Source organism: Vicia villosa, linkage group LG1 (genome assembly GCF_029867415.1).
Source record: "Vicia villosa cultivar HV-30 ecotype Madison, WI linkage group LG1, Vvil1.0, whole genome shotgun sequence".
Lineage (NCBI taxonomy): Eukaryota > Viridiplantae > Streptophyta > Magnoliopsida > Fabales > Fabaceae > Vicia > Vicia villosa.
This window is the reverse complement of record NC_081180.1, coordinates 84,747,874-84,764,101: the sequence shown is the minus strand read 5'-3', so window position 1 is coordinate 84,764,101 and position 16,228 is coordinate 84,747,874. Positions and strand designations below refer to the sequence as shown.

Below are 16,228 nucleotides of genomic sequence, written 5' to 3'. Positions count from 1 at the left end.
CGCCCTTATATTAAATGTCGATGAAAGAGTAAATTGCGTTGAGGTTTCTCTGCTCCCTTCTATCTTGTCGAAAGAGGAGGTATGAGCCAATTTGCAAAGGAGGAAACTTGCTAGAGATTTTATTTAGGTTTGTTTGCAAATTATAGGTTGTGAGCTTGGAGATCTTGAGGTGCTGGAACATTTAAATCTTTGACGTCGGCCGAACGCGCCGATGTATGATTGGGTAGATGCAAATGTAGCGAGTACTTTCTCGACTTTGAGCACTGAGGCCGCCCTCGACGATGCTAACATTGTGGTTGGAGACCTTTCAGAGTGGTCGGTTCTTTTGGTGAATGCATGGTCCTGTTCCATGAATGCTTATTTACAAGAGTAAGGCTCCGACTTCCTTTTTCTGAATTTCATATAGTCGTCCTGAAATATTTAAAAGTGGCTCCTTCCTAGCTTCATCCGGAGTTATGGGCACATATAAGGGTCTTCCAACTGTATTCTGAGCACAAGTCTTGAAACCCTTCTCTTAGTTCATTCTTCGATCTTTTTCACTTGAGGCATTCTTCCCTAGATAATTTTTTGCAATCAGGGGCTCATTCACTTCCATCCGGTTAACCATGAAGACGGGTTCATCCTTGGTTAGGTGACTTCTACCGATGTGAGGAAAAGACAAATTGTTATTCATTCTATCTTGAGTGCAGTTACTCTTGAGAAAATGAGGAATATTTTTGGTAAGAGCGAAGTCCTCATTTTTTTTACAAGCTTGATTGCGTTTTGAAGATATCATGGACAAAATATGCAAGTTAAACATGTTATACAACCTTGCTGATGCTCAAAGCATCCGGGTGTGATGAATTCCAGGGTTTCTTCTTTTTCCCCCACTCCTTTGGCGATTATTGCTTCAGCTCCAGTCACTTCTCTTACCCCGTTTGTAGAAGCTTCGACTCCTATACTAAAGGTGGACCAGTTTGCGGATACTACAACCATTTTGATAGTGAAGGAACCACCCTCACCTTTGAATTATTCAAAGAAGGCCAGAGATAAGGAACTTGTGACGGGGCTTCTCCAAAATGAACTCGGGTCATGAAGATGCTCCCGGGGAGGTGACTCCTTTTATAAAGATATCGAATATTTTCTCTTCTCTGCTTCCAAACACTCTTGAGGAGGCTGCTGCTACTATTTTGACATTGAATTCATCCTTCATACTAAATCTCCCTGAGGGGGATAAGATGGAATTATATTTTCAACTTGCTCACATTATGTCTAAAGCTGGTACCATTTTCTCTCTCGTCTCTACTGGATGGGTGATGTTTTAGCCCTGGGTAGTTCCTTCAAGGAAAGAGATACTTGGAAAAAGAAGGTCGAAGCTATGAAGCTGATGTGCACTAATCTTCAATATGATATCCTTGCACTGCAGGAGGAAGTTAGAACTGCTTATTATTTATAAGAGGTAGTAGTACATGGCTTCCCTTCTACTGTGGTGGCTTGTGTGACTAAACTAGAGGGTTTCCTCCGGGATGCAGAGAAGTGATACAGGTTCGTTTTTGATTCTTTTGAGGACAAAACTCTCCAGGTGTAAGAGTACTAAAAAGAAGCATAGACCTTGAAAGCTCTCTAGCACGAGGTGGCTGATCTGAGGCGGGAGCTACATGATACTCTTTAGTAGACTATGTGAGACGTGCTCGAAATTTGAGAACGCGTTGTGGGACAAGTGAGGAAGTTCTAATGTGATGTTGTGATTTATGTCGAGGCGTTGGATATGTTTAAGTCCGCTTTCAGGGTGACTCAGGTAGGTGGTCCTGGTGCCTCGACTTCAAATGATCTGACTTGATTTTCTTTTGGTTTTGCATTTTTATTTCCTGCAACGTTTCCTAGTATTTTGTGCCTCGAGAGTAATAATAACTAGAATTTAATGAAATGTTTTACCTTGATGTTTCCAGTATTATTAGCTTACGAGCTTTGTGTCGAATTTTGTTTTATCTTTACCAAGGGCAAAGGAAGTGATTTCGTCATTACTGTAGAATTTGAATTATGAGACATCGAGGGCTAAAGATTCTATCATAAAAGAAGAAGAAATGAGGATGAAGATGAAATTATTGAAGAAACAGTTGAAATTCAATTGGTCGATAATCATATTGGTGTTAATTACATTAGTTTCTGCAACAATAATGAAATAAAGTTTAAATGCTTTAAGTGTTCAAGTGTTGTTTAGGTTCAAGTGTTATAAAATGCAGTTGTTCAAGTGTTATATAGTGTAAGTGTTGTTTAGGGTCAAATATTATGATGTAAATGTAAGTGTTGTTCAAATGTTGTTTAGTGTAAGTGTTGAAAGATCCATTATGACGTGTAATTTGACCCTTGATGTTGGAATGAAGTTTATGTTGATTTCATAGTTGAAACAATTTGTTCACAATATGTTGATTTGGCATGTTTTTTATGTTTGCAGCTTATATACCAATTGACAATGCAGCTTATAACAATGTAGCTTGCACCAGTTGACATTAATATTTACCAATTGCAGCTTATAACAATGTAGCTTATACCACTTGATGTAACATAACATAACAAACCAAAGTGGTTCATGATTAATATAATATAACATAACAAACCAAAGTAATATAATAGAACTTGTTCATTACAAGGATTCTAACATAACTTGTTTATAACAAACCAAAGTAAATAACATAACTTGTTCATAACAGACCAAAATATAATACTTCATAACTTGACCATATTACAATCAAAACATAGTGGTTCCTAATAGAATATGTTACATTAAAAAAAAGACATAGTGATTCCTAATTGCATTTAATCTTGGGTAACTTGAGGTGCTAGAGACCCCTGTCCAATTTCAGCTTGAGTTTCCTTTGCCTTATTTGTAGACTTTGTAGTCTTTGCTTTCTTAGCCTTGTTGTCTCCCTTTTATATTTCCCTATTAGTTGCTCTCTTACCCTTATAAGTTCTTTTGTTGTGTCCAATTTGACCACATTTCTTACAAGTTACTGTTGCAAATTTCTTTCATAGTACATATGAGTTCTTTGGATCATCAGCTTCCTTGTTTCTCATCTTCTTTGAACGTCCAATTTCTCTTTAAATTAGCACATGATCAATAATAGGCCATAGTTGTGATCCATTTGTGGGAAACACAATATTAACGTATATCTTCTCGAATGTTGCCTTGCTGCAAAAACAGAAAATGAATCATAATCTATCACAACCAAAATTCAAAATATAACAAAATATATCATACATATAAAATTGAGACACATAATTTTCAGGCTTTTTTTTCAACGTTCCAAATGCAAGAGATTACATGACAATATGAGATTCTTGTCGAATTCCACTTTATGCAGTTACATGTTTCATTTTTAAGATTGACACAATATGTATCAATCCTATTGGTCACTCCAAATATTGAGAGATCATCACCATGCCATGTTGGAGTCCATCCTTGTGCTTGTTTTTTGTTATTCTCAATAAACAGCTAGGAATTAACAATATTTAAATACAAATTTAATAAGTTAAACTACAAACAAACACAAATAAATACGGTGGACCACAAACAACACAAATAAACATGATGGACCATACATACAAAGAAACACAGTGCAATATATAACAAGTGTGAACTGTCGCATTAAGCCAAACATTCCAAAGGAGACAAAAAAAAATATACCTTAAGCAAAACTTCACTTGTCCATTACTCATCTTCAATTTCGTTCCAAGCCCTTCAGTTGAACAATCTGGTTCTCTATTTCTCACAGCGGATCGTCTTCGTGCCTAATTGCGATGTTCTTCATTTGAAAGAAGAAGCTTGCAATGGTGTGATTGAGACGAATGAGGATTAAGGTTATAACCATTCTAGTTGCCTATTTAACTTAATTACACATTATTAAAAAATTTTTTTAAAAATAAAAAACGATTTTTAATATTTAAAATTAAATCATAAAAATAAAAATTAAACACCTCGGACACTACTTACTTGCCACGTCATTAATGAAACAGTCAATAGAGCGGATCAGAAAAATCCCAAGTGAGATAAAGGACAAAAATACATTTAAGAATAAAAGGACTAAAACTTCAAAAATTTAAAAATAAAAAGGACCAAAAATACATTTAAGAATAAAAGGACTAAAACTTCAAAAATTTAAAAATAAAAAGGACCAAAAATACATTTAAGTTAAATATAATTGGGAGAAAGTTATAAAAATTTCCAAATTAAATCATCTTCTTTCAAACTTGCAAACCTTCTCTCTATCTTTTCTTTGGAGCAGTGAAGACAAAGAAGTATGTCATCAAAAAAAAAAAAAGGTGGGTTTTTGCTATTCATGTTCGTTCTCCATCAGTGCATTGTAATTTTCAGATTCAATGCTTTCATTCAAATGCCATGCCACACTCATTGTAGTGCATTCAAGCCATTTTAACCATTAGATTGATTTAACGCACGAAAGATTGCCACGTTCTGTTACTCAAGGACAAAAGAAATAACGACAAAAATTTACATTTTTTGACACAAAAGAGACAACCTTTTTTTTTTTACAACGTTTCTGATTTTGTTCACGACCAAAGTCCAAACTCTGACGGAGTTTACAACAAAACCCTTCAAAACCCAACACCTATATTGCGATAAAGTTCACAACTTGGATCTCAACATTCGGCACAACTTCATTGTTCCATCAAAAATCTCATGGCCATGGTTTTGAAGTCAATGGCTGCTTCACCTGGAAATATAACCCTCGTGAGACAATCTAGTCACCATTCAGTTGATTTGAGTAACAGGGTTTCAAATCTTGGATTTTGTTTCAAGGGAGGTGAGAAATGGAAGAGAAAACATAGTGTTAAGGTTAGAGCAATAGCGGAAGTGGATGTAGAGGGTTTGAAAAGAACAAGTAGTGTTGCATTGGAGGGAAGTTTGGGGTTGGATATGGTTTCAGAAGGAGAGTTAATGGTGAAGGGTTTTAAAGGGCTGAGGAAGACAAAGCTTGTGTGTACGGTTGGTCCTGCTTGTAGTTCGTTGGAGGATTTAGAGAAGATGGCATTGGGTGGAATGAATGTTGCAAGGCTTAATATGTGTCATGGGACTAGAGAATGGCATCGGGATGTGATTAGGAAGATTAAGAAGCTGAATGAGGAAAAGGGGTTTGCGGTTTCGGTTATGATTGATACTGAGGGTAGTCAGATTCATGTTGTTGATCATGGAGCACCTTCCTCCGTTAAAGTTGAGGTAACTTCATTTATTCTTGCATCCATGGTTTTAAATTGCGGTTGTAAGCTGAAGTGATACGCATTGCGACTGCTGTAGCGTGAATTTTGATTGAGTGGTGTTTGGAAAATACAATTTTGAGTTTTGATGAAAATACTTAAGAAACATGGACGAATTTGTCTAATGTGGTTCCTAATGTGGCCGGACGCGTGATTTTAAATCACACCGCAATTGCAGTATGATGCGGTTCCATCTGTTTTTTTACCAATTGCTATGATAGGCTTGTTCCATGTCGCATCGTGTCTAGTGTCGTGTCAATACTTGTGGTTATATTCTCTTCAATCTTTTTAAAATTATTACTCATGTAGACGTGTCACTTGTGACTGATGTCCGTGTCTGTGCCAGTGCATCATAGAGATTGTTTGTATTTGAATTTGGAACTATGTGTTTCTTGTTTCAATCTCAGGAAGATTCAATTTGGTTGTTCACTGCTGAACGGTTTGAAGGTACTCGTCCATTAACAGTTCAAGCAAGCTATCCAGGTTTTTCTGAAGGTAGTAATATTTTGCCGAATGATTGAAGAATTGACCCGTTCCTTGTATTTTCCAATGAGCAGACTACATGTTATTATGCGTTTGAGCGAATTTTGAATATGCTAATGGTTGTCAGGTATTGAAGTTGGCGATGAACTTGTCATTGACGGCGGAATGTCATGCTTTGTAGTCGTTGAAAAAACTGGAAATGATTTGCATTGTAAGTGCATAGATGCCGGTCTTTTCTTACCTGGAGCCAAATTTAGTTCCTGGAGAGATGGAAAGCTTGTAAGGAGGAATTACAAGCTCCCTACTCTATCAACAAAGGTATATTTTGCCGCGAAGCGTCTTTTTTCCCGCACTTATATATTTTGGTATAATTCTTTGAATAGTGGCTATGAGTTTCAAAAATCTTTCCCTGATATGTTTTATCTTGTAAACTTATCCACAGGATTGGGCTGACATTAACTTTGGTATAGCTGAGGGAGTTGATTTTTTTGCCTTATCCTTTGTCAATCATGCTGATTCTGTTAAGGATCTAAAGAACTACATCTCTGACAAATCTGCCAAGTAAGAAATCATAGATTCGCCAAAAAATGTTGTTCCGTTGAAAAGTGTTTTCTTCTGTATAAGTGCTTTAGTTCAAAGTTATCTTAGCACAAACCAACAATGGTACATGATTGTTTCAGGCCCATAAAAGTATTGGCAAAGATAGAAAGCTTAGAATCTCTTCATAATCTAGAGGAAATAGTGAAAGCTTCTGATGGAATCATGGTAGCTCGTGGTGACCTCGGAGTCGAAATACCACTTGAACAGATTCCTACAGTCCAGGAGGATATAATTCGCATTTGCAGACAACAAAATAAGCCAGTGATTGTAGCTTCTCAGCTTCTCGAGTCAATGGTTGAGTATCCAACACCAACTCGTGCTGAGGTAAAATCAATTTATATATACAAAAATAACTTTTCATTAGAAATTCTGAACTCTGTACTTACCTGTTACATTAATCTTTCCTTTCATGCAATATAAGGTAGCGGATATTTCTGAAGCCGTTCGCCAGTATGCGGATGCTTTGATGTTATCCGGCGAGTCGGCTATCGGTTCATTTGGACAGAAAGCTTTGGCAGTGTTGGATATGACTAGCAGTAGAATGGAATCATGGAGTAGAGAAGAAAATAGACAAAGCCTTCTCAATCACCATAAACTCGGAGCATCATTGCCGGATTGCATCACCGAGCAAATATGCAATTGTGCGGTCGAAATGGGTACGTCTTCACACTATTTCTCGCAACCTGTGATTATGAATGTATGTTTACATGAAATTTTTGAAAGAGTCAAGTGATTCCGAAGACTTAAAAGTGATTTTGGTATATTTCCAACCTGTTAAAAGTGATTCTGAATACTGTTCAACCCACTTTTGCATAAAATGTCTAAACATAAATCATTTTACATTCAACTCACGTTCATACAAAACCAACACGCAAACTTGTTATGAAATATGCAAAACTAATAATCGAAACTTGCCCGTTTTATGCAGCCAACAATCTTGGCGTGGAAGCCATCTTTGTTTACACGAAGCACGGACACATGGCATCATTACTATCGCGCAACCGTCCCGATCCTCCCATCTTTGCTTTCACCGACGATGAAAACACACGAATGGCGCTGAATTTGCAATGGGGTGTTGTACCACTTCTTGTTGACTTATCAGATGAAGCTGAATCGAACATCTCAAAATCCGTCGATCTTATGAAATCAAAAGGATTGATCAACAAAGGAGATGTTGTTCTAGTGGTCTCAGATGTTGCACCAACAAGAGCAACTCCTATGGCTCTCCAATCAATTCAGGTTAAGAGCATTATCTAGAATGCATGGCTGCAAAAATATTGAAAGACATGTGTGTTTGTATTTTCTTGGTTTGGAGAGGTAGGATATTGTTGTTATTGTGATCCTAGTTTGTTTGTTGTCTTTATACATTTTTGTTATTTAAACATTAACATACCGATACTGTTTGGGATATTGTATACGTTTATATTTAATGTCTCTTTTATTTTTATTTTGTATACTTTATTTATACATTTTTGTATATAAAATTATAGGATGCCGGATTTGACATAAATATCTTGATGTCAAAGTATAATAATAATAAGAGAAAATTTATTTGAAATAATAATTTGACTGCAGAATATATTCTACATTTTTAAGCCTCCAAATTACTTCATCAGTCTTAAAATAAATCTCACATTTAATCATTTTATGTATATGAATAAAATGTTATTAAATAAAAAATATATAATTTAACATTATTATTTTAATTAACTATTATATTATTTTAATTATTATAAAACATTTGCATGGGTATCGTCGTTTGTCTAAATACTTTTTTTCATCGCTTAGTTACACCTTTGAATTCATTTTGGTCTTTTTATCTTTATAAATGACCAATTTGATCATTTCTTTATTTATTCAAAAGGCGCCATATTTGTCCTTTATGTTAGATCTATTAGTAAAAGTCAAACGTACTAGCCACTTAATTGGCGCTAATGTGGAGATTAAGTTAAGACACACATGATTGATTTAACACGTATGATTGATTAAAGGGCTGTAAGTTAAGTAAAGAGTTTGTCAATTCATTTCTTAGTATAAAAAAACTCTAACAAAGGAGACGAGGGTGAAGGTGTTGGAGATAGTAAGCGCTCAGGTGAAATCGTTTTTTGGGGAACACGAGGTTTTATTCTTCATCACAATTGAAGATTCTATTTTCAAATCGGTGAATAATTTGTCTCTTCTTTTTAATTTAGGTTTAATATTTATGGTGTTCATCTCTTACTAGGAATTTTCATTTTCAACTGATATCTGTTTCAGTTGTAGTAGGATATTTTATTTTTAATAGTGTAGGGTTCACATGTTTTAGACTTTAAGATTTTATGCATAGTTGTATGTGAGGTTTAGGTTTTCGCCCCTTTCTAATTATAAATTTGTTGGACATAGGTAGTAATGGAAGACGGTTTTTTTTGTTGATTCATCATGGTTGTTAATTTTTTGGAAAATGAACTAACTATATATGAAGGAAGAACTATGACAAAATTAAAAATTATTGTTGTCAGGTTGAGTTATTTGAGTTGGTGGGCATAGTAAAATAACTAGATTATAGCACAATAGACACAATATAGTACAAGGATCCAACGTCTGGGATGAATGTTTTGAGTGATGACAAAGGTGCATGAGCATAAGTTTAATGAGGGTCCTCTTGAGGAAGAAGAATTAAATGATGAGGTCATTATTGATCTCAAGGAAGAAGAATAATTGCTTGCTAAACTTTATGGAGAAGTAGTAAGAGAAGGCGAGAGGCATAATGACGAGGGAGAACATTAGGATTTGCAAGGTGGTGGTGTTCAAGAAGGTGAGGGATACCATGATGATTTGTCGGGTGATGGTGTTCAAGAAGGCGAGGGACAACATGTGGATTTTGAAGGAGTGAAAAACACTTAGAAAGGGGGGGGGGGATTGAATAAGGGTTTCTTCTAAAAATGGTAGATAAAAAATAATCACACAGTTATTTTTATCCTGGTTCGTTGTTAACCAAACTACTCCAGTCCACCCCTGACAAGGTGATTTACCTCAACTAAGGATTTAATCCACTAATCAATCTTGATTACAATGGTTCTCCACTTAGACAACTTCTAAGTCTTCTAGAGTCTACATATCACAACTTGATCACTCTAGGAAATTCCTTTTACAAAAGATGTAAACAAATATTACAAGAGTTTAATTTTCTTCTCAATAACCAAATATCACCAAGTGATATTTCTCTTAAGTTTAAGTTCTAACACTCACTAAAATATTACAATGTTGTGAGGTTGAAGATGAAGTTCTTCTTTGTTTTTCCGTGAAAGCTTTTTGCCAGCGTTTTGGTACTTAGCGTGAGAGAGTTGTTGCTGCTTCAGCATCAGAACTTCTATATATATAGGCAGTGAGAAAATGTGACCGTTGAGCGCATTTAATGCTTTGCGTGAATAGTACACTGCTGCATTTAATGTTTCACTCTTTTGTCAACTACCTCGAGCCATGCTTCAATTGCTTTTGCTGACTTTGCCTTTTGTAGCTTTTAACGTTCCTTTTGTCAGTCAGACAGATTTGACGTCTTTTTCATCTTGTACTTGCTTCTAGACTTAGACTATTAGAATAAACGTTTGAATATGAGAGCCTTCAGCTTTGGTGCAGATGCAACTTCTGTCATCAAACTTTGGAAGTGCTTTGGAGCGTGATACCATCAGATCTTTAGAGCTTTGCTTCTGAATACCATCTTCTGATGCTTTCCAGATCATGTTCTGATTTCTTCAAGACCATCTTTTGATGTCTGCCAGACCATGTTCTGATGAAGCCATCCAGATCTTCTGGGTCAGAGCTTCTGAGTGTTGATTTTGTGCATACTCTTTTAGACTTTTCCTGAAATGGAAAACGTGAATAATTAGAGTACCATATTGTCTTATACAAAATTCATATATAATGTTATCATCAAAACTAAGAATATTGATCAGAACATTTCTTGTTCTAACAATCTCCCCCTTTTTGATAATGACAAAAACATACAAAATTGATATGAATTTGTATCCAGAATATCAGATGAAAAAGACACTACACAAATATAGCATAAAAGCATATTAATCAGAGTGTGTGAATATGTCTCCCCCTGAGATTAACAATCTCCCCCTGACATTAATACTAGAAGAATTTATAAATAAAAGACTTCCTTGAGTATTTTCCATTTCAGATGAGACTTTCACGTTGAACTTTAAACTTCAGATGATTCAGAGCTTTACTTCAGAGCTTCCATTTGGAAAGCTTCGGAGCTTTGAATTTCTCTTTGAGAGCACTTGGCTTTATCAGAGCATCAAAAAGACTTGCTTGTATCAGAACTTGAAACTTCTTGTATCAGAACATAACTTGTTTGCTTCAAGTCTTTAAGATATTTTCTCCAGATGCGTTTCTCCCCTTTTTGAGCTTGTTCAGAGTATCACATTCCTGCAAAACTATCAGAGACATAAAAACTTTGCAATATAATTGTTAGGAATGTTGAGACTTAAGCCCAGCAACTGATATTATAAATCAATTCAAATAGCACGTTTCTCCCCATTTTTGTCATAACATCAAAAATCATAAAAGATTCAGATGAAAGACACACAAAGTGAAGAAAGAAATTTTTTCATTGATAATCAGAAGGGAAGAGTACAAGGCAGATGCAAAAATAAAACAGATGCAAGAAACAAAGAAAACTACTAAGACACAAGACTCAGACTACGACTGGTTACGCTTAGAGGCTAAAGCTGCCAGAAGGTTCTTAATCTCAGTAGTGTCTTCAGCTTGCTTCTTGGAGGATTCTTTAGTTCTCTGCATCCAAGTTCTGAATTCAGCGTTGGTTTCATCCTGCTTGTCTAGACGACTGAACACTGAAGCTTGATTCTGTTGGAGTTCCTTCAGAGTTTCCATCAAAATAGATGTTGAAGGACCAATAGAAGAAGCAAGAACAGCAGAAGCTAGAATCATCTGATTATTAGCAACAGGTTCCTCTTCAGCATGAATATCTTCAGCAGGATACTCAATAACATGATACACCAAATCAGGATTCTCCCGGAACCAGTCAAACAGAGTCTTAAAGTCTCCAGTCAGAACTGGAAACAGATAAGGAGTCCAGACAACCAGAGGCAAAGGATTATCCACTTCCATTTCATCTACAAAAGGAGCTTCTTCCAGAGGCTTCCAGTCCGAAATTGGATGATAGTACCTACCACTACCATACTCCAGAGCCAGTCCAGCAGGACTAGGAGCAACATCAAGACAATCCTTCTGGAGGTCCAGAAACTCTGCTTGCACATCTTCAGAAAAAGCTTTCCAAAGCTTTTCAGCAGCCACATGATCCAGCTTGGAGTCATGGGCAACCTTTAGATACTCTAACCCTGTTCTGACCTTGTATTTTAATATTTCAAAACGAATATCAACAGAAGGTTTAGGAGGGTTGGTTCTGACAATTGTTTTTGGATTTTCTGGTTGAGAGATGGAATATGGTTCAGAGGCTCTATCAAACAAAAAGGAAGTGTTTGAAGAGGATGGAAGAGGTGAAGATTCTGCTTCGTTGTCAGAGTCTACGACTACAACAACTGGGTCAAAAAATGTGGTCGGTGATGAAGGGTCTGAAATTGGTGAGATTAGTTGAGGAATAGAGGAGGTTGGTTGAAATTGATTGGTGGAGAAGATATTTTCTAATAGAATTGGTGGGAAAATGACATTTAGTGGTTTGGGGCACAAAATAGGTTCAGAATGAAGTGGGCGTTTTCCTTTGGATATGGTGGAGGAGGAGGGAATTTCAGAGGATGGTGGTTTTTGCTGAGGGGGGAGGTCAGAATCAGAGTGTAAACTAGAGTTGTCTACACTATCAATATCCTCTATTAATTTCTTAAGCTGTTTAGAAGTTCTAGGTATTTTGAGAGAAGGAGGGTCATCTATTGATACTTGTTCAGAACTATTAACAGGTACAGAGTCAGAGATAGTAATACCTGAAGGTTTCTTCTGCTTCTTAGCTCTCTTTGTAGCAGGACCTTCGCCAGTAGCCTTTCTCTTCTTCTTCTTCTTCTTCTCTTTCTTCTTCTTATCCCTTTTGATTAATTCATCCAAAGATGGAAGAGTTCTTTCACGAAGCCAGGCAGGATCAACTTCTTACTGGTCTTTCACACAGGACTCCAGATAGAGTTGGATAGATTCTGATAGTTCTTCCTTGAAAATCAGAGGGAAATCAACAACTGGATTTCTTCTGGACAGAATATCAGTAATCACTGTTGGAGTAGAGGTCACCTTTCCAATAAATTGCATTCTCCTCAGAGTATGGGCAGTCAGAGTACTCCCACTAACAGTAGCTAGATCTTGAACAGAACAAGCTTCTTTCAGAGTATCAATCATACCACTATCTGTCAGAATGTCTGATATCAGCCTTCCCATAGGAATGGTATTCTTCTTTATCTTGGGATACTTCAAACGTTCTTCTTCTCTTGATTCCTTCACATGAGTCCTCAGATGATGGAACAAAACATAAGGTAAGTTTACTCTCATACCTTTTCCAATACAGTACAGAAGGAACTGCTGATCTTGATTGATATAGGTTGCAGAAACAGTTGATTTTATATGGTTGAGAGATCCCAGAATGATCTTTGCCCAAACTCTGTAAGAAGGCTTCAGATCCTTGGTGTGAGGTGAACCTTTTCCAGAAGTAAATATTTCTGGATAAACTGTTTCCCAATCAGTTCTTCCAGGAATAGCACCAGTTACTCCACCCAAACCTTGGAGATTCAACAAATTCCTTATGAGATTCTTAGTAATTGCAATCTCTTGCCCTAACACAAAAGAGATGATAGCATTGGAGGTTAGGGTAGCACGAGTCTAGAATTCCTTAACCAAAACAGGATAAACTGGTCCAATAAGACGATCAAAGTAATTTGCCCATCCTTGAACTAACATGTTCGTCTTGATGTTGAACTGGTGTGCTTGAACATTTTCAAAATCAACCATAAGTTCACAAAGAACTTCTAAATCTGCGAATGGAATCAAACAGGTCTTCAACGGAGAGAGAATAGTTTGTTGTTGCTGTTGTTGTTGATCTTGTTGTTGTTGTTGTTCTTGTTGAGAAGACGAAGCATTATGTTGAGTATTTGATGAAAAATCCATTGAAGAACACTTGAGATTTCCGGGTTTCTTAGATTTAGGGTTTTTATGAAGACAAAAGAGGAGACAGAAATGCATAAACTGAATGATGATGAAGGAGTGAAAAGAGAGAAAATGAATATGATATGTGTTTATATAGACACGGACGTGAAAAAGAATGCAATAAGATTCTGAATGCAAGTGGTTACGGAAAATGAATCAATCACATTTAATGTTGAAAGACGTTAGTGGAGATAGCGTGAGATTTGAAAAGATTTGCACAGTTACCTAGGGCGGCGTCTCATCAACTGCACGCATGCTTGTCCCTTCATAATGAACATGTGGTCATCATCTGGAATAGCTGGTGACAACTGTTTTGCTTTAACAGAAGTTCTGTATCATACTTAGACATATGAATCGTTAGTGATAACAGATTCAGAGTATCTATATGAACATACATAAACAGAACATATGATAAGAAACCAAATCAACATTATCAAACTAATCCATATATCAGATCTTCTCAACGCCTTCATTCTGGGCATAAATCCATACTGATGTTCTTCAGAATGAACTTAAACCTATCTTCAGCAAGGGGTTTTGTAAAGATATCAACCCATTGATGGTCTGTATCTATAAAGTTTAAAGAGAGAACACCCTTCTGAACATAGTCCCTAATAAAGTGATGTTTAATCTCTATATGTTTAGCTTTAGAATGTAAAATAGGATTCTTAGATAAACAAATAGCAGAAGTATTATCAAAGAATATAGGAATGTTACTCTCATATATCTGATAGTCTTCTAGCTGACTTTTCATCCAGAGCATCTGTGTACTACATCCAGTAGCAGCTACGTATTCTGCATCTGTAGTAGAGAGTGCAATTGTTGCTTGCTTCTTGCTGTACCAGGAGATTATGTTACTTCCCACAAACTGACAGCTTCCAAAAGTACTTTTCCTTTCAACTCTATCTCCAGCGTAATCAGCATCACAATATCCTACTAAGTTGTATTCTTCAGATCTTCTGTAGACTAAACCAACATTAGTAATACTTTTCAGATACCTAAGAATTCTCTTAACAACAGTTAAGTGAGATTCTCTAGGATCTGATTGGAATCTAGCACACAAGCATACACTGAATAAAATATCAGGTCTAGAAGCAATCAGATAGAGAAGAGATCCTATCATACCTCTGTAGATCTTTTGATCTACCTTCTTGCTTACCTCATCCTTACCTAATACGCACGTTGGATGCATTGGAGTTTTTGCTTCTTTGCTTTCAGATAGATCGAACTTCTTCAGAAGCTCTTTGACATACTTAGTCTGATGAACATATGTTCCTTCAGAAGTTTGATTGATCTGAATGCCTAGGAAGTATTTGAGTTCTCCCATCATGCTCATCTCAATATCTGCCTGCATAGACTTAGCAAACTCCTTTCCAAGTGTAGCATTAGATGTTCCAAAAATAATATCATCAATATAAATTTGACAAATTAGCATATCCTTTTTATATGTTTTACAGAAGAGAGTTGTGTCTACTTTTCCTGTTGTGAAACCATTATCCAGAAGAAAAGAACTTAATCTTTCATACCAAGCTCTGGGAGCTTACTTCAAACCGTATAATGATTTCTTTAATTTAAAAACATGTTCTGGAGACTTAGAGTCTTCAAAACCAGGAGGTTGGTGGACATAAAATTCTTCATCTATATAACCATTTAAAAATGCACTCTTAACATCCATCTGATACAAAGTGATGTTATTTTGAGTGGCAAATGAAATTAACAATCTAATAGATTCTAAGCTGGCCACTGGTGCAAAGGTTTCTGTATAGTCAATACCTTCTTGCTGACTATATCCCTGAACAACCAGTCTGGCTTTGTTTCTGATGACTTCACCTTTCTCACTCAGCTTGTTTTTGAAAACCCATTTTGTTCCAATGATATTGAATCCTTTAGGTCTTGGAACCAAATCCCAGACATCATTCCTTGTAAACTGATTTAACTCTTCTTGCATAGCAATTATCCAGTCAGCATCTTCTAGAGCTTGATCAACAGAAGTTGGCTCAACCAAAGACACTAAACCAAATTGACATTCTGCATTGTTCTTTAGGAATGCTCTTGTTCTTATGGGATCATCTTTGTTTCCAATTATAACATCTTCTGGATGAGCAGAATTGATTCTAGAAGATCTTCTGAGTGTTGGCTCTTCAGATATTCTGAGATTCTCTAAAGAAGCTGCAACTTGATCTTCTGATACATCCTTTCCTTTGGGTTCTTCATGATCTGAGTTAGAGATGTCTATATCTGCAAAATTCTCAAACTGCTTTGGCTTTTCAATGCCAAGCTTATCATCAAATCTGATATTGATTGATTCCTCAACTATCAGAGTTTCAGTATTGTATACTTTGTAGCCCTTAGAGCGTTTAGAATATCCAAGAAGGAAACACTTATGAGCTTTGGAATCAACCTTGTTCAGATAATCCTTAGAATTCAGAATATAAAAGACACATCCAAATGGATGGAAATATGAAATGTTGGGCTTTCTGTTCTTCCACAATTCATAAGGAGTCTTATTTAGAATAGGCCTAATGGCGATTCTATTCTGAATATAACAAGCTGTGTTAATTGCTTTTGCCCAGAAATGTTTAGCCATATTAATCTCATTGATCATGGTTCTGACCATTTCTTGCAGAGTCCTATTCTTTCGTTCTACAACTCCATTTTGTTGTGGAGTTCTAGGACAAGAGAAGTCATGGGCAATACCATTTTCTTTGAAATAAATTTCAAAGAATCTGTTCTCACATTCACCACCATG

The 16,228-nt window shown here is 36.2% G+C and overlaps 1 protein-coding gene and 1 long non-coding RNA gene across 2 annotated transcripts; one reads left to right on the top strand and one right to left on the bottom strand.

Moving 5' to 3' along the window:
* Positions 1-2,726: 2,726 nt before the first annotated feature.
* LOC131643406 (uncharacterized) lies at positions 2,727-7,303 on the bottom strand. The gene is made up of 3 exons (XR_009296210.1): positions 7,105-7,303; positions 3,665-7,016; positions 2,727-3,169 (listed from the first exon to the last, which is right to left on the bottom strand). It is a non-coding gene; the product is annotated as an uncharacterized LOC131643406 (long non-coding RNA).
* LOC131643405 (pyruvate kinase isozyme A, chloroplastic-like) lies at positions 4,676-7,784 on the top strand. Its single transcript, XM_058913621.1, has 7 exons — positions 4,676-5,212; positions 5,658-5,745; positions 5,861-6,051; positions 6,176-6,294; positions 6,414-6,657; positions 6,755-6,989; positions 7,262-7,784. Exons 1-7 carry the CDS (start codon positions 4,676-4,678, stop codon positions 7,588-7,590), a joined length of 1,743 nt encoding a protein of 580 aa, XP_058769604.1. The 3' UTR covers positions 7,591-7,784.
* Positions 7,785-16,228: the final 8,444 nt, after the last annotated feature.

Excerpts from the sequence above, each read along its gene's own strand:
- LOC131643405 (XM_058913621.1), top strand. The coding sequence starts at position 4,676 with ATGGCCATGGTTTTGAAGTCAATGGCTGCTTCACCTGGAAATATAACC. Across the intron at positions 5,213-5,657 it reads CTTCCTCCGTTAAAGTTGAG|GAAGATTCAATTTGGTTGTT; the intron begins GTAACTTCATTT and ends TTTCAATCTCAG. Across the intron at positions 5,746-5,860 it reads CTATCCAGGTTTTTCTGAAG|GTATTGAAGTTGGCGATGAA; the intron begins GTAGTAATATTT and ends AATGGTTGTCAG.